The sequence below is a fragment of the Ornithodoros turicata genome, chromosome 8 (assembly GCF_037126465.1).
Source record: "Ornithodoros turicata isolate Travis chromosome 8, ASM3712646v1, whole genome shotgun sequence".
NCBI classification, from domain to species: Eukaryota; Metazoa; Arthropoda; class Arachnida; order Ixodida; family Argasidae; genus Ornithodoros; species Ornithodoros turicata.
In genome coordinates this window covers 29,337,061-29,359,059 of record NC_088208.1, presented here as the reverse complement: position 1 = coordinate 29,359,059, position 21,999 = coordinate 29,337,061, and the positions used below count along the sequence as shown (strand labels likewise).

The 21,999-nt window shown below is 43.5% G+C and overlaps 1 protein-coding gene and 1 long non-coding RNA gene across 8 annotated transcripts in view; one reads left to right on the top strand and one right to left on the bottom strand.

Annotated features, from left to right (window-relative positions):
- LOC135366884 (adenylate cyclase type 5-like) overlaps positions 1–21,999 on the top strand; it is a 109,380-nt gene that overhangs the window by 23,672 nt on the left and 63,709 nt on the right. For 2 of the 5 annotated variants that reach the window (XM_064599849.1, XM_064599847.1), the window contains exons 2-3: positions 14,551–14,619; positions 19,474–19,538. In XM_064599849.1, the coding sequence (XP_064455919.1) occupies positions 19,513–19,538 (26 nt within the window). In that variant the 5' untranslated portion in view covers positions 14,551–14,619; positions 19,474–19,512. Of the gene's footprint in view, positions 1–14,550; positions 14,620–18,764; positions 18,821–19,473; positions 19,539–21,999 lie in introns of those variants that run through there. The other 3 variants (XM_064599848.1, XM_064599846.1, XM_064599850.1) reach the window with 2 other exon arrangements.
- Positions 1–21,999, bottom strand: part of LOC135366886 (uncharacterized) — a 211,484-nt gene that overhangs the window by 133,998 nt on the left and 55,487 nt on the right. The window lies entirely within an intron of this gene.

Genomic DNA, 21,999 nt, shown 5'->3' with positions numbered 1-21,999 from the left:
CATATTTGTGATGTAGTTAGTTACGGTCGAACCTTGTTATCAATGAATGGGCCATATAAGAACACACGTTCACTGACCTTAACACTTAACTGGAACGGCTCAGTTAACCGGCTGTGGTGGACTGCCGAAGAGCACCTAGTTGACACGCTTGGAGACTAAAAGCTAGCTTCCATTCTGTTGATGTGCGTGTGAGTTGCTTTTTTTTCTCTTTCTTTTTTTGTTCTTGCTGCATAATGCACGTCGACGACGCGTATGTACGTTTCCTGTTTGGGTTTTCACCTTGGGGCTATTTTCGACTTATTCGTCGGCGTCCCATCCATACTGAAGAAGCCGTGTTGCTCCATAAGCGCTTTCATCATGCAACATAGCTCTTATGCTTCAAGTGCTTCCCAGCCTGATGCGTAAGACACCGTACGTACTATGCACTCAACGTTATAGCGGCAAAGCGCCAGTGGAGCAAAAAGTAATTATGGGAAGCGATATAGAAATCTACCAGCACTTGTGGATCTGAAGGTAGTCATGCAGTAATTTCGTTTGGCGTGGCTCCCATTCTGAATTGTGCTTCAGCGTCCGTGAGAAACTTATGGCAGCGACACGAGCCTGGAAAGGAATCATCTCATCGTCAGCGTCTATTTTTGTTGTTGTTGTTGTTGGAAAGGAATAATTGCGTCACTATCGGCTATCGTGAATTCCGCGAACCTGAGGAGCTTCCCGTCTTCTGCCAGATCAAACACGTACAGATAAATGCATAAAGGGACACGTATATTACGAAAGGACGAGTCCAAGGTGGCAGTGGAAGCAGTGCGCCACAGTGAAGCTCGAGCTGTTCCTCAATCCCATACATGCCGCTTTTTTAAGGTCATCGACATACTAGATTTTCCTGCAGTTCAACTTAATATGCCGAATTCAATTTCGCTATATCTTTTTTTTAATCTACTTGTCAACTTATCACCTGAATATGATTCCCATTTGTTATGCCTTACATGCGAAACGAATTATTCTACAGGTAACCTTTCTTCGCACGCGGAGTGAGAACAGTTATAAAAAAAAAAGGCAAAGATAAAAAAAAGAAACACTAACGAGATCGAAATCCTGCGGCACATAGGAGAGGAACGTATTTTCGCGAATCTCCCGTTACGTTAATCTCCAGAATACGCGTCCTCCGAGTAGCTTTAGCTACATCCCCGTTAAAAAATTCCACCGGTAAGTTAAATACAGGTTGCCATAAAAATGACATTTTTTTTACCCCAACGGAAATATACGAGATCTCTTATCTTCAGAAGTTTCTGCAACAAGATATTTCGCATGCGGCGCATGTGCGCTACTAAGCAGAATCAACGCTATACAGAATGTATGTAAAACGTTTTTTTTTTTTTTTGCTGTATTTTTCTTCTTCTTCTTCTTCTATTTTCCATTTCTCGACCTTTCCCCGGTTGGATTCGGTATGACTGCGCAGGCAATAGGTTTGCGCTCTGTTGCCCTGATATGAAACCGCTCGCGCTTTCCAAAATCGTGCTGCTATATAGGTGTCCGCCGCTTATATATATGCGCATTTAATAGCCGGCGTCTCTAATATATAAGGAAAACAGTCGCAAGTAAAAACAGCCCGCGCAGTGGAAATAAGGGCAAGAACGCGGGCGGCCACAAAGTAAGGGAGTAAAACGCATAAACCTCATTAGTGGTCGTTTCTAAGCATCGCGCTTCGCAGAAGTACGTACGAAACTTTGCATAAAACGGCAAGAGGCGTCTCCGGGCCGTTATCATTATTATTTTTACTGGGGAAAGGGGAATGGGCAATCACTTAAGGAGCGCCCTCTGAAAGTCGCGACATGTCTGAGTGACGTTTTAACTCGCCTGTTCGCATGTAAACATGTTTTCCTCATCCGATATCATTTTTTTTCCCTCCGCCTCTTTTCTTTGTTCCTTCTGGTGTTCTGTTGTTGTTGCTTTCTTGTGTCTGTACTAGGAGTTCTTCTAAGCGGGGGTTGGGTTTCTCTGATTTAAAAATAAGCTACACTTTGCACGCGAGCGTTACGAAAGCCGTGCAGTATATCTCTTGTGTATGCCTGGAAAGAGGGCGTTTCTTAGTTGCGTTCAGCAATGCGCGCGGTGCCTATTTTATAATGCTACGAAAACATCCTTGGAAGTGATAGAAATAGTCTCGGGTTAACGTGTTTACGCATGCAAGTTCATCTCTTTGAAAGATTAGATGCGTCGAAGATCCTTCTCCTTCTGTAGTTAGTAGTTAGTCAGTAAATTAGTAAAATAAAGTAAACGTTGAATCTTTCAGGAACCCACTATGCACCACTAAAAGCACTTTGTGCTTCTTTTAAAAGACAGCCGTATATATAACCCTTATTACCTCAAACAACCTGGGATCTCCATAAGCCCCTACAAAAGAATTAGAGTCGCAGGCGCTCCAGGAGGCAGCCAGCCATCCTCCAGCACCCCATCCTGCTGATGTACTACTACTGCTACTACGTTGAAACAGTGAAACAGCGTCCATACAGTTACTTTTTCGCTGTTATTGTGCATTATGTCGGGCTACAGGTGCGGAAGTAGCCGGTCCTGACCCTGTCCGGACTAACAACGCAACTTTTTTTTTTCCTCTCTCTCTTCTAATCGAATCTGACTATATTTCTCCTGTGATCTCAGACGCCATTCGTCAACAGTCCTCCTCTTAAACAACACTTAGGCGAATAATCATTCAAGGCGTGTTCCATCGCATAGGAATTCGGAAACACCGGTCAACGGGCGCCGTATATAGGCTGCAAGTGTACAGTTCCCGAACCCGCAGCGCGACTCATTTGTGTGTTCTAGGGATATATATATACATGACGTGACCTACACGTATACAAATGAATTCTTCAACGCATTCCCCGTTCCCTGTTAGCTTCTCGCAATTCATTTCACTTCTATAGGGGATGTAACTACGCATGTGCACGTATACAGTTCGGTGACCAGGAGGGGTGATGTTTTTCTGTTTTTCATCTTTTCATTTTTCTTTTTCCTTTCATTTAGGAGATATTTGTGGGAGCAGCAGAATTCGTCAGGTGACGAATTCAATATCCTCCTTTTTTTTTTTCTATAATCAAACTCGAACTCAACTCTTCATAAACAACGTACCGATTAGGAGTAGGATTACCTCAGTTGCGCGGTACCAAACATGCTCCCATGTCTTACATAGAGGGGCGGCCGTGCACCGTCTGCGAGTGAGACAGGGCAAAATATGAGCAGTAACACGGTGAGAGATTATTTTTCAAAATTCTCTTTCGGGATACAAACACATGTCTTTGGGAAAAGACTTCGAGACAGACTTCAAAATCGCCTTTCTCTCTTCCTCAGTCTTTTTCTTTTTTTCATCGTATTGTCAGCTTCTTTCTTTTCTTTTTTTTTTTTTTTTTTCTCTTTTCATTTTTTCAGTTCAGTAGTTAAATCTTCTCTGATAAAGCTCGAGCTGCATAGACAGAAGGCGTAAACGACCGAGGTAGAGAAAAAAAAGAAAATCAATGGGAGCTTTGTTGAAAAAAAAAAGTGAAGTAAGAAACGGGGGTTAGGTTTACTTGAACATTCGTTCTTCTTCCGCGCGTATCGGGTTTGAATGATCCAATAGCAATGATCTGAATGGCAACAGGATTAGATTGGATCGGATTGGATTCGATATGAAAGAAAAATACGTAGAGGTTAGTCCCAACCCAGTCAGGAGTGGCTACTCCAAAACGCGTTTGTGAGTGGAACAATAGAGCCAGAAAAAAAAGAGAAACGAATAAACAAACAAACACATAACAAACAAACAAACGCATAAAGGTAAGAGGATTGCGGAGATCTTCACTGCTTCTCATGTATGGACATCCTCCTCGTACGGCGCGAGAATGTTCCAGTTATTGAAGCCAGTTACGCGCATACTTGACTGAATGTGTACGATGGCCATCGCGTTCATTTGCTAGCTAAATATATTTCCCTCCTCCGGGCCCGCCGATACAATCGCAAGATGGCCGTCACGTTGGAGACAGAACACAATAAGCCTGCGTTGAGTGTGGCTGTTCCTTTTTTTCTCCGTGTATATGTGTGTGCATGCGTGACGAGTGCGGCAATGCTTCGAAGCAGTCACGAAGGACAAGAGCTGTAGTTGCCTCTGTTGCGGTTCGTATAAGTGGGCATTGTCTCTACAGCGCTGCTCCGTGTATCGAAGACGATCTTACGGTGCAGTAAGGGATAGAGGTGATCCGCGACCTTAATCCACAACCGCGCCAGTTCAAACAACTGTATTCAAGGGATTGTTACCGAAAGTAATAGAGTTTCGGTTTCTGTTACTGGAAGATCTCCGCTTATAGTTTCGGTTTTTGTTTCCGACCGAATTTTGACATAGTAACAGATAATTGCAGTTAAAGGAGCAGCAGTGCAAGGAATACGGCACACTTCGACGCAATTTTGGAATCACTGCGTGCACTCAATTATGGCTTCTCCTATAGGGGCGGCGACAGACACACCAATGCATATTTGAAGATAAAATGTGAATATCCGCGCATTTATCCGCATTTTTAGCCGCGCCAATTGCGAAACGTTTTATTTCTATCCGCATTTTCTTTTTTTTCTTTTTTTATGTGACTGGCCTAAAGGGCTATTCTGAGCCCGACAGCGCCCTCGGACATTCCCACCATCACGATCAGGATCGCCATCGCCACTCCGATCATCATCGTCATCACTCATAGATCCCCTAGCTATGGGGTAGCGTGCCACTTCTAGAGTGGAAAATCTCCCCACTTCATCGTCAAAATATAATTGTTGTAGTTGGTGTTGTCTCTCTAATGCAGTAGTGCGTACCAACATGGATAACGAGACAAAAAAACAATGCAACGCAACATAAAAAAGCTAGGCAACTCACCCTCTATTTACCGCTGCAAGACACACGCAAACAAGGAAGTGCACAACAACCCTTTATTATTATCACTGTGTTGCCCTAGATGTGGTAATAATGGCCAGAAGCAATTATGAAGCAGCTACGTTATCTCCACGAGAAAGCAACTTTAATCGGCACCCTTGACTGGAAACCTTTCTGCTCCACAGCGCATAAAAGCCATGCAACGAAACACGCTTAACGATAAGGGGTATAGGCAACTGAAGCTGGCGGTGCTTGACCCCCCCCCCCCCCCCACACACACACACTACACACAATGCAGGAAAATAACGAAGCGATCGGCCAAGGTTATTGCTTCGTTGATGAGAAGAGCGATACAATGGGCTCGACGTCCATTGAAAAAAGCACTGGGAACAACGATGGCGGCATTCTAGCCCTCGGGAAAACGAACACTTAGAAGGGGGCACTAAGGTGCAGAAAGAAGAGATGGACAATCGGTCCTCGGATAGCAAGATGACTTTCTTTCCGATCACGCGCCTTCCGCAATTCGTAAATGCGTAATTGCTGAAGGGCGAAAACAAAGCATCGTAAAGTCCATACATACATGAACCAGCGAGGGATACGGGACGTATTGCGAGCGAGGTTACCCTACGCATGGTATGTAGTTACGTTAGGTACTGTGTTACGCTATGGCGCACGTTTGTACGTAGCTCACCTGTTCCGTTAAATGTATTTAAGCATTCTGTACAGATGTGTGCACCGAATATCTCATGTTCGTCGCAGCTAGTCATAGCTAGCATCGCTCATTGGGTTCTGATTTGACCTTTCTCTTTATTGAACGAGAGTGCTGGAATATGTTATATTGTATTTATTAAAGTATAAAAAAAATATTCCAGCACTTGTACTGTATTTATTAAATCCCCATTTTTTTCTTTCAATCATCATCATCATCATCATCATCATCACTGTATTTATTAGAGAGTTTCAGTGCATCGTACACTATCGCCTTTGTGTGCGTTAGGGATATAGCGTGGGGGTTCTGCGCGTTGCGCAGAAAACGAGAAAACGAGAGGCGGAGCCTATTTTGTGCCCATTAGGTACGGCACAAGATAGGCTCCGCATCTCGTTTTCGACAAATCAGGGGCGAGAACGTTGTCATTCGGGATGATGGTTGGCTAGGAGCGTGCTATGTGGGGAAGTTCATTTCCACTTCTGTGTGGCCAACAACGGCGAGCCTATCCTGCCATCACCCCCCCCCCCCTCATTTCCAAGAGCGTACGCAAAGGTGATAGCGCACGATGCACTAAAAATCTCAGTTAAACGAGAGTGTGAAATGCAGACCCCACTCTGTGACATTCATTTACTACCGTGCATTTACTCTTTAAAGGGACTAATTTTTGTGGCGATGCTATTATTCCCCCAAAGGACTAAAATTACTCTCTGTTTTTTACCTTTGAAATTCACTTTAACACGTCAGGCATGGGAGTTCAGAAACAAACACGCGCACACACTAACATTTTCCCCCTCACGACGAGAGAGAGAGACCCGAATATTTATACACACTCAGCACGCCTGGCGGTTACTGGTTGGTTTCGCTCGTAAATTCTTTACCCCGTCCTCGATTTGTGCGGAAATTGTGTAAACGACCAGCTTGACTGTGGCTTCACGAGCTCGTGAACGCCCCCGGAGTGCGCGCTATCCTTTTATTTTAAATAAGGCTTATCGCGTATATTTATTTTATCCACACACACAAAAAATGAGATTTCAGCCGGGAGAATTGGATTGCCGCAGAGCGGGCATGTTTTCTGTTGGGGGCAAAAAGTTCCGACCACTCCCTTTGCTCTTCATATTTAATCAGCAGCAGCGGTTGTTTTTATTTATTTATTATTTTTTTTACTCGTATCGATCTTTTGGGTGCTTCCACTTTCAGCAGTAGATGAAGCTGTCGTTATATGACGCAGAAGGCTTTTTTTTCTTCTTCTTCTTCTGAAATAGCAGCAGCGGGAGTACAGAGTGCACGAGTGACTTTGGTGTCACTCTAAATAAACGTCGAAACGTGCACTCTAAGGGAGAATGATGGCTACTTTTAGTAATTTTGGAGTCTAGATGCATTGCCGCAGTCCCTTCCGGAGCTAAATGAAGTTTTGAGCGAACTTTAGGGAACTACTTGCAGCTTTGAGGAGTAAATTTCGGACGCACGGGACTAAAATGGGAAGTAATCGCAATCTAGGGGAATAGCAGCTGCAAATAACTACCAAATTTATTCTTTTTCTTTCCTTATGGTATCTACTGTATTAACGCGAATCGTTTAAATTCTGTAGACCGCATCTCATCAAACCTCATCGTCATCTAATCATCTCCCTCATCCTCCTGCGTTAGTCGTGACGTTGCCTTGCTACACGCGCGGCCGCCCACGGCGAGCAGTTGCACCACCACCACCACAACCGCCACGCGTAATTTTCTCGTCCAGAGTCAGACATTAGCTGGCTGAAGAGCGCGCGTGACTTTATAGAATAGAATAGATTAGAAATAGAAAGAAAAAAAAAAAAACGAAACGTAGGTCGCACTGGTGCGACCAGCTGTTCCAGGACGCTTGACGTGTGGAAGCACTGAATGAATAATAAGCACTTTATAATAATAATAATAATAATAATAATAATAATATATATTAACATGTAAGGTGGAGAATTACCGTATTTTTCTGTGTATAACGCGCACCCGTAAAAACGGGCCGCATTTGAAAAAAAGTTCCATGTATAACGCGCACCGGTGCATAACGGGCACCGCAATTTTTACTATACATGCGCGTTATGCATGGAACTTTTTTCAAATTCGGCCCGTTTTAAGGGGTGCGCGTTATACACCGAAAAATACGGTACACATAAGGTGAGTAAGGCTATTTGTGTGGCGGCATGCTGCACGTGCCGCGGGGTAGGGCTGCGGGTAATTTCGACCGCGTGACTTTATAACATCATCTCCCCTTATATACAAAACCTGCAACACCCTCGTCAAATACGTATTAATACATGGTTTCGAAAAAAAAGAAATACGAAACTAAGTGCGTTTTTCTGTTTCCGTCAATCCATAACCGAATGACAGAACAGCGTGCATACACAAACGTTCGCACGAAATACCCGACGGTCAAATTGCCCTGACATCGCCGTTGTTGCCCATTACAACGTTGACACTTCGCTAAAAGTTTGGTCGAAACAAACACGGGCCGATGTACGCGCTCTTCAAGGCACGATCGCTCGCGACCGCGGCGGCGTGTCAACAGCCGTAATATACGTGACAGTGACAGGACTGCGCCGAGTCCCTCTAATGACTGGCCTTATATATAGGCACTGAAAATCGATTAGCTTTAAGCGAGAACGCGCACGGTCTTGACATCCAATGTCACGATGGGAGAGCGTTATTTTTCAGCGAGCTCGTCCCTATGCCTATTGCAATGCGGCATATGCTGAATGGCGACCTTGGCCGAGATGCGACGATTGCCTGCTTCTACGTTGGGGACGCAGCTGTGCAGACAATCGTTGTAAATGTCATAGCGCAAAGGATCCGTGTAAAATGATTTCGTGCGTCGCCAGTCGGCGCGCGCATCGTGCCTGAAGTTTCTCCTGGTTGTACTGCATCGTACTCTTGTCTGTCGATAGATAATCCAACAGTTCGATAAAGGTAAACCTTTGGAGTCGCGATCTTTGGAACTGATACCCGACTGGGGGGGGGGGGATATATTTTTAGACCAAAGGAAAAGAAAGGGGGGAAAGTCAGCCAAACGGGACGTCAGCTTGCTATTCCGCAAAGAAAAAAGAAAAATACCCGACCGGGTCCAGTACAACTGTCTCAATAAAGCACCAATTTGGGCTTGTTGGTCACACATAATCAGATCGCTAAAAGACTTAAAACAAATAAGGAAGATACAGCTGCGCGTCCGTCCGGTATCGTCGTTATTTGTTTTTATCACTGTTTTAGCGGCTATAACAGTGTCTGTTCGAGATAACGGCGGCACCGGGAAAGACGGTAATTGACGAACGCTGACAAAAGTCACCTTACGTTACTGAGGCTTTTGCTCTGATAGATTTTATTTTGAGCCCCTATATTTCGAACTTGTACCGTACTGGGTCCAGTAGCCGTCCGTACGGGATCACCATTCATATCCAGTGTGGTCGAGAATACAAAACACACACAAGAAAAGAACGAAACAAAAACAAAAAAAAACGTTGTATCTTGGTTGATTGGTTGATTTGTAAAAGAAAAAAAATCAGATGTTAGTCCCGAGCCACGCGGGACTGGCTACTCCAGGACGCGTTATTCAGAAAAGAAAGGGGAACTACAAAATCTATACACTTTGAAACGGAATGGATGAAAACATCACCACAAAACTTGGCACCAAAAGCAACAGTGTAGGAGAGTCCACGTGTCCGTTGTATCTTGTTTGATTTCCTTCCATTGCACTCGTTCTCTATACATGCTTGAACTATCATCGGACGGTCAGAATTACCGCCGAAAAATAAGACAGAGAAATGAAACAAAAATACTAATTTCGCTTCAATCCATCTGGTTCGGTGATTTTTATCCGGTGCCGCATAAGAAGAAAACATGTGTACATCCTGGAATTGGAAGGAAAACCGGTTAACTTCAGAACGAGTGCAGGAGGCCAACTTCAATTTCCTTTTTTTGCCATTACTTATAATTCACGCTCGTATTTTTTTTGTTATCTCATCAGGGTTTCACCTTCATGCCTCTTTCCTTTTCTTTTTTTTTTGTTTTGTCCTTTCTTTAAAGCGTCTTCCATGACGCATTATTGGACGGGCAACACCATCTACTTAATGTTATTCATCTCAGCATCGTATAAAACGTCAACATACCCTGGTTTTTGTAAACAGACAGGTATGTGGCAATTCTTATCTTTCAAATGCTAACATACGCCTATATAGGCTCCGTTTTATTTATTCGTTGACTGTGTTGAGGTGGTTGATTTCGTGATCTTAACAGTTCGCGAATTCTCACCAAGCGTTCACTCTATTGAGCTGAGGTCGAGGATGGAATGACGAAGTAATGTTCGAACGATTGTGGAACCGATGAGCGGTAGTGTACATGTTGCGGAGGTGTACCACGCATACTAGAATAGTGCTATACAGTAAATTGTACTCAGTGAGTCAACAACAACAAATACACTGATGATGATGAATAGGGAAATTCGCCACCTGGGCCGCGGCCCACCACCCCAATGCCGACGGTGAGTCAGTTCTACTTACTGAAACTCAATCGTTACAACATTTTTTTTTTTTTTTTTTCTGTACTTTCCTGCCGTCCGATTAGCAATATTTCGCAGAGCTGTAAATTCGAGGAAAAACGAGAACCGCGAAATTCGTGACAATTACTACTAGTAATAGGAAAATTTATTGACGGTAACCCCAACATACAACACAACCGAAACTACTACTTTCGCAGCATTTTCCTTCCAAATGTACGCGCGCATATCTCCGCTGCATGCTATTCTCTACGATAGCGCAGCACGCGTCGAAACTATGCCAACATTCCGTTGGAGTTTTGTTGCTTTGTAACTTCGCACTCACCCGTAATGAAATCGTGGCGGTTATTCACCGCCATTCCTGCTCCAGTCAATTAACTTTAATTCCGCTGCGAAGCGCATACATGACTTCGGAAGAGAGTTGTTCCGGAAACGGCCGATGCAGCACAGCGTGTGCCGCCGAGCGCGTAAGACAGTCAGCTGAGAGAACCAATACAGCTGCACCTCATTATGGATTCGGGCACTTTGTGGCTGCTCCGCAGAAGGCGGCTAGAGAAGTTACATCAGTGAACGTGGCCCATTTTTTGCTTGACACAGAGTTGTCTTTGTGCACGCTGAACGTATAGAGTGTGGGGTGGGGGGGGGGGGGGGGGGGGGGTCAGCATAAAATGGTGCTGAATAGGTAGCTTGCAACTTCCTGTTAAAATGACGTAAAGGAAGTTGCAATGTCACGTGGGTACAAGTTCTGCTGGAGTTGTATAGCGTCAGCGTGTTTTCAACGTTCTTGAGGCAAAAATGGGCGGATTGGATTGGATTGGATTGGACAAAGAACGAAAAATATGGAGAGGTTAGTCCCGACCCGGCCAGACTGGCTACTCCAAATGGGCGGATGTTCAGCGCTTGACTGCAATAATTCTAGCGGAAAAGGGACATAAAATACCATGGGGGTCCTGCGCCTTTGGTAAAATGTCACCAGCGTAAAACTAAGTTGAACAAAGGATTGTAGGCATTTGCCACCAAACGCTGTGCTGTGTACTTACCATTTTAAAAGCGATCAAAAAAGCGCAACAGGTACGAGCGTTTCCCGCTGTCAGCCATCCCGGCTGTCAGATGGTCAGGCGTATAACTAGACTGCATCGATACGCACTAGGCGGTAGCCGACTGATGAGCGGACTTGGCGAGATTTGGAACGAGGCTTAACATGGCGGCACTTCCGGTTAGACCGCTAGGCAGTCGACTAACCGGGGTATTGGAACGCAGCCTAAATGCGCGGCAGTCTACGCGAGCTTTGGGGACTATTTGTAGTTCTCAGGAATAAATTTCAGTGGCAAGGTGCCAATATGGAGAGTAACTGCAACCTGTGGGATTAGAAGCTGTAATTACTCCCCAAATTACTAATTTTTTCTCTGGTACTATTTCTCGACTATAGCTACTTGTTTAACCTGCTGTACTAGTGCTAGTGTTTATTTTCTTCTTTCTTTCTTTCCTTTTCCTTTCTTTCCTTCTTTTCTCCCTTTTTTTCCGGATTAGCAAACAAGCCGGCTCTCTACCTGGCTAACCTTTCCTTTTCTTTGTTACTTTATAAACATATACCCCCCTCCCCCCTCTGTTACTAGTTTCACTTTTTTCGGCATACACATTACACTCTCCCACTCCCGGTACAGGGCAAACGAAAACAACATGTCAGGCTTAGCTTCCTCTTTGTTTGTCTTTCTTTTTTTTTCGCTTTCTTTCCTGGGAATAGAAAGCCGCCGTAGCGCAGGCTTACCTTTCCCTCCTATTTTGTTTTATAAAATAAACATACCCCCCCCCCCCCCCCCCGCACTCGGGAATCATTTATGTTCCACGGTTCTGTGAACTGTAGTGCAAAACAGAACCCGAGACCTGCTGCTTACCGTACATTTTGCCGGTAGTTAACCTGTCATCCGAAATGATGTCGCAACGCTAAGAAATTACTTTGCCATTTAACTTTCATTTCATTCCTTTACTCGGCATCATCTCGCGAATCACTAAAAACTTTCGAGATCCATCTTCTTCTCTATTGAACTCCCTCTTCTTGAATTTGCATCCGTGGCCTGGAACCGCCTAAATATCACTCAAACCGCTGAAATGGAAAACGTTCGACGACGCTCTATTTTTCATCTTCGTCATCTTTGTTTTATAAAAAAACTTGGGTCTGCAGGCATTTCCTCACTTTCGAAATTATGTGCAGTGTCTATACGCTCTAGACATTGTATGACACAGATGTATCCACCACATTTAACCTCTAAATTAGGAACCTTTGAGGAGCTTTTTGAACGAGAAAATATTCCCAGGTCGAATAGCAAACGGTTACAGCTCTTCTGGCTTCCAAACTTCACGCGAAGAAATTGCGGCAATTTATACACAGCGGCGAGAAACACTGTTCCAACGCTTCAAAACTGCGCCCCCTTCTATTTCGTGCGGCATCGATATAACAACGGCCCCTTATTGAAGACGTTATTTTAATAGGGCGCCACTTAGAGAATCGAAGCAGTTTTTTGGACACGACTCGAAAGTGTAATGTGGACCGACCACTTACGATGAAATGTGTTCCATTTGCGGTTTTCGTTATGTTATCGAAACGCCCTGTGGAATTGCGGCTTCCGTGGTTAGCCATATAGGAGACGTAATTTCAGTTTCGTTAAGCGCCTTCCCAGTTGGCAAGAAATCCCAGTTGGAGTGTGGTGAGAGAGAGAGGGAGAGAGAGAAATACATGATGACGATGATATGGGGATGATGGGGATGGGGAGAGTGTGGTGAATAGACTCTCCTTCTGTTTGTTTCTGGTGGCGGATAGGTTTTTGGGTGAGAGTGATTTTGTTAGAAGTAGCCGACAACACTGGCACCCACTGTGCGCATGCGTATCGGCGCGCACGTGTGTATTGTAAGATTTCTCTCTCTCTCATCAAACCTTTACTTCGGTACCACGGACTCTGCTGTTGCTGACGCTCGACTCCAACAGATTTCGTTGCGTGCATCCTGTCCGTCCGTCCGTCCGTTACGCTGCTACATCCACACTATACGCTCACCCCGCAATCGCCGCATCGTTCACAGTCACGGTACCACCCGCAAAAGCCGCTTTGCAAAGAGCTTTGCGGAACATGCCAAAGATTCTTGTTTTTTTTTTTTTCTTTTACAAATCAATCAGTCAATTCCTTCGAACGAAGCAATTACTTTCGCGTTTTTTTTTTTTGTTTTGTTTTGTTGTTGTCGCTAAAGGACATTTTCACCCTTTTGAAATATAAGGTTTCCTGGCTTATACATCGTTTAGTCTATGCAGCAAGTACTCCTGACATAGTTCAATCGTCACGTTTTTCTCTTCGTGTTTCCTTCGCCGCGTATTAAGTTCGTCCTGCATGAGCTACGTTACATTGGTCCAAAAATTTTGAATTGCTTTCCATTAAGTTTAAGGAAAGTAAACACAGTTTTTGCATTTCTAAAGCGCTTGAAAGAGCTCTGTCTGTGCTACAGCACTGCACTTGTTCAATAATAGTGTGCACTATATTCTAGTGTACAGCTATTCTTTACGTTGTGCTCTCTTTTTCCTTTATGTATTTTATATTTATTTATAAATTTTGTTGTCTATTATGTACTTGGTATCATGTACTTACTTAGAGCTTACTTCGGTACTTAATGTAATTTATTTTTATTTTTTGTTGTGTGTTATGTAGTTAAATCTATATTTTTTTGCGTGGATTATGCATTGTTGTACTAGGTGCGAGTTAGTACTTATTTCTCGCTTTTCATGTCAATTGTACATCTTATCTGTTGAAATAGCAGATAGAGATTATTAACCCTTCAGGATTTATACCCCACACGTTACTTGCTTTATAATGTTCGAGTTTTGATTGGTGATTGCATCACAGGCTATAGGCCGAAGCAGTCCTATCTACCTTACAATCTGCAATCTATTTCGAGGTATAGAACCCTCCGCGCACGTGAAACGTTAACCGTGGCGTACACACATGTCTCTATACCTGTACGGAAGAGTTAGCATGGCATTTCGAAAGGTTCGAAATGTGCGTGATATCTTTTGGGCATTGCGCGAGAAAATTGGTACGGCACGACTTGGTGACCGCTATATATTAGTTTGTGGCGAGAGACATTTTGTATATAATGTCATGAAACCTCCGTTGCAGAAAACACCACTTTACCGTTGCGCTGTGATTGGAGAAAGAAGACATATGTGTCAAAATGAAGCGTCCAGGTGTTACATGGACTGTAAAACTGTTGACGCTGTCATCACCACAGCCTCTATTATTTCCTTCCTTTTTTTTTTCTGCGTCTGCCTCGAGGCCGTTAGGTATACAGCAGGGTTAGAAAATCGGGCTGGTTTGTGAATCACGTCCAGTTCAAGCTGTGCAAACACGCAAAAGTTTGCTTAGACATAATAAGCTGCTCGTATGTATATGTGCAGGATGAAAGTCACGAGTGATGTGATTGATTAACGCAGCTCCATCGAAGAAAGTGCGGGGAAAGAAAACGGGTGAGCGCATTTCTCCTTTTCTTGATAGTGTACGGAAAGAGGTAATACTTGACTGGGTCAGTGGGAATGATGACAATACGCTATTAAATACGTAATACTACTTTTATTGTAATAATGTCGTGTAATGTTGTGTCGCGTTACGCAACGTCAGAGATTTCACATGTATACCCGCATGCGCACATAAACCGCTGTCGTTACGCGTTCTCGCAGATTTTTTAGTTTTAGCTTCGCTGCTGTTTAGTTGCCGTAGTTTATTTGTTTAGTTAGTTTAGTATAAACTACCTTCTTGATTGCCATTCGACTCCTTTGTGTTACGCTAGTTCAGGTAGTTCGGATGAGTACTGCAGATGAGTAGTAACTTCGTGTGAGTATTGCGGAACATTTCCAAACATGAACTACTGTTCGTGTCCACGAAACATGGCTCGACAAAAAAAAAAAAAAAACACTAGTGGCGCACTACTACAATCGATAGGACACAAGAATAATCCGAAGAGGAAGTGCGGATTTAGCCCCGATAGGCCTTGGACTACGTGACCGCTGTGTCAAGTCTAAACACTTGCGGTGAACTACAGACAAAACAACGTTACTTTTCGAATTCCCTAACTAGTTCTACTGGAAAGTAGAGAGGAAAAAATATGAAGCTGAGCAATGGTATGAATGAACCGTACATACAGAGTGAGCTCTACTAGACTGGCCTCACTATATTTTATATGTTTATATTTTCTTACACATCGGCTGATGCAACTTGTCAAGCTGTGAAGTAACTCATTACAAGTAAGTACGAGAGTGAGTGTAATTAATTACTTCAATTAAAAAGAATTAAAAAAACCCCAGTGCTGGGTAGGACAAGGACAGCGAATAAAAACGACAAGGGCCGGCTTTCAACTCCAACGAAGTGATTTTTTATTTTTATTTTTCCGAACAAGCCAAAGCAGACACCCCCCTCACCCCCAAGGGAACAACCAACGAGAGCGCGTTACGCCAAAACATGTTCTTCGATAGAGCGAGTGTTTTGGGCTGGTCGGTACACGTTTCAATTAAAAATAATTAAAACTCCCCACTGCTGGGTAGAACAAGGACAGAGAATAAAAACGTTGTTCCCTTGGGGGGGAGAGGGGTGTCTCCTTTGGCTTGCTCGGAAAAATAAAAAAAATTCACTTGGTTGCAGCTCAGTGCCTGTCCTTGTCCTTTTTATTCTTTGTCCTTGTCCTACCCAGCACTGGGGGTTTTTAATTCTTTTTAATTGAAACATGTACCAACCAGCCCGAACACTCGCTAATTACTTACTAATTAATTACTTCCAGAGAAATTAATTACTGTGCTTATATCGCTCCAAACACGGGTAACTAACTCAACTAACTCATGCGTGTGCGTTGCAGAGTTTGTTGCGTCAAATAAATCTTCACTTTACAACCAACTCAAAGGACAGTTTGTTTTTGTCTGTAGATTATCAATTTTGTTGTACATTTCTGTATGCTGCACTGTCTCTTTCGAAAGGCTGTGTTTTTTCTACTGCCGTCGGGTGTTGCATCACTTCCCAAATATCGCATTTGTTGCTTTAGGATAACGTTTCCTGTGTCTAGGCTACTTTCCGAGTCATCTAATTAACTGTAACTGCAACACGGTTACCTCTTCTGGGTACCATACTTACACAGCTCTGGGCAGCCCGTACGTATTCACTACTTTAGGCGGACGAACAGACTGACTGGCGTGGGCAGAGACTTCACAAAGACTTTTTGCATACTGCACACATGCTCAACACTATCGGGCCCTTTCCACATGACGCTTCGTTGGACTCTAATCCGGATGTAGCAACTGTCAGACGCCGTGGCACTTCTGCCCGACTGGCCTAATGCCCAAGTTGGTAAAATGTCATCGCCGTCGTCGCGACACTGTTTCCCCTCACCCGCCCTTTTCGCGTTGGCGAGGCGACGGCGGTGGAGTATGCCCCACGCTTCGTAAATTCTAATGACGTCGGTGTCTGCAGCTTCCTTCGATGGATGACAACGGCTTTTCAGAAAGTTTGTATTGAGTTGGAGTTGAGTGTAGTGAGTGTGGTAGTGGGTCGCACTTTACGTGGCGGATTTCCCCATTCATTATCATTAACTTATTTGTTGTTGTTGTTGTTGAGTTGAGTCTGAGTTGAATGTAAAAAAAAGGGGACGAAATTGATAAGTTGATAAGCAAATTAAAAAAGAAAAGACATGGAGAAATTGAATTCGGCACCCGACCAATTCTGCAACTTAAAAGTGATAATAATAATAAATGTAAGAGAGAGAGATAAATAACAGAAACGTGTCCTAACACAAGCTTTGCCCTTTTAACCGCAACCTTTTGATATTGTAAAGGTGTCTTTCTCAGTGAAGGTAGGCTTTACCGCATACCACGAATTCTTCAAAGGACTTGGGATAGATGATGCTCGCATCGGCTAATTCATCCACTAGATCATCATCATCATTACTTGCAATGTAAGAGCAGAAAAGACGATGCATGAGGAAATTTGCAATGTAATTTGAGTTTGGTAAGTTACCGGTAAATAGCCCGCATGCTCACTACTTTCTTCTCCTGTGCCCTCACTCTCATTTTATTATTTCACTTTCCGCTCATTAACTAGCCTGTCACGTTTACATTTCTCGCATTACATTATTACATTCGGGTGAAACCAAATACTCACTTGGCAGAGCCTGTGTAATCTCCCGTTCCCTGTTATTCAGATACTCTCTTGCGCAGCATTACAAGGCAGCCTTGAAGACAGTCAATCACGAAGTTAAACAAGTACGTTTAACAAGTCTAGAACAACAACAACACATATATTCTGATGATGATGTGGGGAGGTTTTCCACTCTAGGAGTGGAACGCTACCCCTTAGCTAGGGGGTCTAGAAGCATTCGTGAATGTCTACGAAAATTGCCTTCCTCGTGTTTCGATCGTTTTGTGCGTCTTAGTTCATATAAGAGATTGTGCGCACACAATGTGCTCACGCAATATTTAATAAATTCCCGTAACGCAAACCTTCCTGAGGCTAATGCTAAAAGAATGGGCGAGCAGTAGCTCATTTCCTTTCTTCTTTTTTTTAACTCCTGTCCTCTGTTTTTTCGAGGAGTGTGGATATAATGAAGGTAATTTATCATCCTCAACTGCTTTCCCAGTTGAGATGAAAGTTGTTTCGTCTAGTACGCTGCTTGCATGGCCATGACGTCACCAACTGCTCAAGAAAACAGCCGAAACAATGTCCACACAAACACACTAGCCCAGCCTGGTCAACACCGATTGAAGAGATCGCCGCACTCCAACCGTGCTCATAAAATGGTGTGTGTGTGAAGTGGGGGGGGGGGGGTATATTTATTAGAACAAAGAGAAAAGGGAGGAAAGGTCAGCCAAACGGGACGTCGGCTTGCTATTCCGCAAAGAAAAATTAAAAATAAATAAAAATAAATGTATTAGGAAATAAAGGATAAACAAACGGTGAAAGAAGGATGAGATTGATTAAAGACAAAGATGACTTTAAAAAACAAAAAAAACAAGATGAGCTTAATGCGTTGAGGGTGAGGGTGGGGCACTGAAGAACGGGATGGCACGACTTGAGTTCACAGGCTGTTCATGTTCGCTCAGGAACGTCAAAACTGCTTTGGTCACAGACCGCTGTGTGGGGGGATGTCTTACTGGGCCGAGCAGCAGGATAACATGGGGTCACCAATTCCGGTGATAACCAAGCAAGGAGACGAAAAACGCGATCCGTCTAAAAAGGTGGTCCTCACACGGCGTGTCGCATACGAACCTTACTTCAATCTACATACGACGCAACATCGATTGTCGAGTGTGAATCAAGTCCGCGAACCAGCCGAATGCCCGCCCACGTTCATCAACCTAACGAGTGTTGTAATCAACTCGTTAAATAAAGGGCCCCTCTAAAGCGCTCATAAATACGTCCCGTTGTGTATAAGCATTCTCATTATAGGCTCCTTTCAATGCCGATAGGGCCGATTGCCTGTACGATTGCTTGGACTCGTGATCAACGCTTATCTCTTACGGAGCAGGGGATAGACGTCCTCATCTCTGAGGAGACTCTGCCCTGCATTCCGTCCGACGAGCCTATGTGTGTTTTTTTTGTGTCAACTTCTCTGCCGAGAGTGGATAGCGCACGCTAGACGGTGGGTTCTGTGGCGTATACTGGTTCGCTAGCTTCGAAGGAGGTCACATGGTAGGAACTGCTTGCCGTACTTCTGTGGTTGATTTTGAATTTCGGGCGTTTAGATGTTATTGCAGAGATAACAGTGGAATGTAAACAAGAGAGGAGACTGGTCATTGCAACCTGAGATGCTCTAAATTCCACGCAACGTCACGTGTGACGTAAGCAGTGTTCGTGTAACAGAGTTTGTGGTAAATGCTAGTGTGTTCTCTAGTACTGCAAGTATTTTAGCCCTTTTGGGGATTACGTCGGTTGCCGTAACCATTATACTCCCCTTCGGGAGTAAATGCACAGCGGTTTAGGCGAAAATTATGAATAATAGTATCAGAGCCGCGAGTAGTAAATCTCGGGAGTCATGGGACAAAATGGAGGGTAACTGCCATCCAGGGGACTATAAGCTATTACTAAGTGGAGTAAGTAATAAATAATACTATTATAATTTATGTATTATATTTACTATACTATTATAATAATGTTATATTACTACGTTAGTACTAATAAGGAGTAATTGCTAAGCTATCGCTCTTCAACTGCCTCCTTTTTTTGTTTTTTTTCTAGTGTACGAGGCCTTCATATTGCGTATGTGTATAGTTCATGCCAGATGTTGTGTCGCCATTTTCCGCGTTCGCCTATTTCGTCCACTAACAATGCTGTCTGCCTTACAGGTGATGATCGGGGGAAGCAACTACAACTGATCTTCTAAAATGGCGAAGGGCACAACCAACTCACGGTAAGCAACATTCCAGCTTTCACGCTACGCACTGTCTCGAAATTGTTCATTAGTTTTTGGCGCTTTGTGTGATTGATTGGTGCGTCATAGACATAGACAAGCATAGACACGAGCGTCGGCGTATGCACTAATCCTGCCCGCCCAGCAGTTCTGTCACGAACACGTCCGACAAGGTGGTTCGGCCGATCCCGCTGCCTTGGGACGTGAGTGCGTGTACGTTAACTTCATAGACGAATAAGCAAGCACTCAATAGCACACAAACACACGCAAAAATATTTGTGATATTTCTTGTACATAGTATTTTTGACGTTCTCAGAGAAAGGCGACTTTACCGCATAACAAAAATTTCTCGAAGTGGTTGCGAACACGTCGCACCCACCTCCTGCTGACCTGCCCCAAGTACACAAACGATCGCGCCATCCTTTCCCGCTGCCTCGAGCGTTTCGGACACAACCAACTGACGCTGGCCGCACTTCTTGACCCTATGCCTCAGCACCAACAATGGGCCGTCGCGAGTGCTTTATTGCACTTTCACAAGTGCGCTGGCCTGCCCTCCAAGCTCTGAGATGCGCGCTCCAGGAGTCTCACTTTTTTCTTCTTTTCTTTTTTATTTTTTTAATGGAATAGCATGCCGACCTTGGTCTGGCATACCATTCCTTTTAATAAATGTATATCACCCCCCCCCCCCACACACACACACACACACAAATTTCTCCAAACGTTGTAAGTCAAGTTTGGCAAGTTCGGTACCTCCTTTCCTTTTATCCTGAGTATTAGTGTATTACAGATAGTCAGTAATTGCGGACATTAATATGTTTGGGCGAGAGCTCTCTAGTCCGCTTGGTATTCATTGAATGTTTTCCTTTTATTCGTCACGACGTTCGTTTTGTTCGTCACGACCGTTCTTGTGCACCAATAAAACATTATTACAACATCGTATTATTATCACGTGTTATGGATTGGTTTACTGATAATGCTATAAGTGTTAACCCAGTAAAATCAAGGCTTCTCTGTTTTCGTAGTCGCCTAAACCGTACTGTATGCAATCTGCCTTTTCACTTACATGGTACCAGGTGGGTGTTGTAATTGTGACTGCAAGGCAATGGTCTACATGTCATCCATAAAACATCTTGGTATGCATTTGGACTCAGATTTAAAGTTGAATACGCATTTGACGTGAGTGTTAAAAAAATTCGCTTGCTTTTGTATAATGGCAGAAGTTATACGCCTTATGTCATTCGGGGGACGATATAACCAAGAGACTTTAGTCTCTTGGTTATTCTGTGTTAAGATATGGTATAACAGTGTTCTTTAACTGTTCAGCTACTTGGAGGGAACGAATTAATAATTGTTTGATCAGTCCTTTAAAAAACTCGATGTATGGTTTAGGCTCGGACAATGATGATCCGTTCCGAACAAATAATCTTCCTGATTTTATTGATTTATTTGTCAATACTGATGTACGAAAGCATTATTGGTCTCAAGATTTTAAAGTCATGAAGCACTGCACGCGGCAGTTGAGAAATCCAGAGAGAGAGAGAGATAGATGATGACGATGATATGGGGATCTTCCGCTAATTGAGCAGAATGCTACCCCATTGCTATTGGGGGAAAATGAAAGGATGGTGATGATGATGATGCTGACGACGCTGAGGGGGTCTTAGAGGTAGTTTCAAGGAATTTGATACAGGGTCTGCTTTCGTTTGTCCTCCTGTAAATGGCACATGCGATGATCACATGGGGTGCGGTCGCTGGCACACCACACTCCGGGCACAGGGGGCTACTACTGGCACACTGTATCTTGTAACGACAGTACGGCGTAAAGCCAACATTCAGCCGTGAGCGACGTAGGAGGAAAATAGTGACGCGCGGGAAAGATGACAGGAAGCGGCACGAGAAAGTTGGGTCCACTTGGGTAACTCAATTTAATTCAATTCACCCAATTAAATTCAATCAGCTCAATTAAATGCAATTGAAGTTCAATTGGGCGATCTGAACTTAATTGAGTGAATTTAAATTTAATTAGGTCAATTGATCTAATTGGGTCAATTTAATTTCAATTGAGCGAATTCAATCTAGTTGGGTGAATTGAACTAATTTAGTTTAATTGATCTAATTGAATGACAAATTTAACTGGGTCATATGAATCTAATTGTCCCAATTGAATTTTATTTCGTAAGTTGAATTGAATTGGGTTAATTGATCCAATTGAAATTCAATTACTGCAATTGAAATTCAATAGGACATATTGACCCAATTGATCTAAATTAAATGGAATTGGCCAATTCAAGGCATGATGTTCAACCCAAGATATTCCAATGATGTTCCAATGATATTCAACTCATTCAATTGAAATTCAATAGGACGAATTGACCTAATTGATCTAAATTAAATTGAATTGGCCCAATTGATATTCAACTCATTCAATTGAAATTCAATTGGGTAAACTGACCCAGTTAGA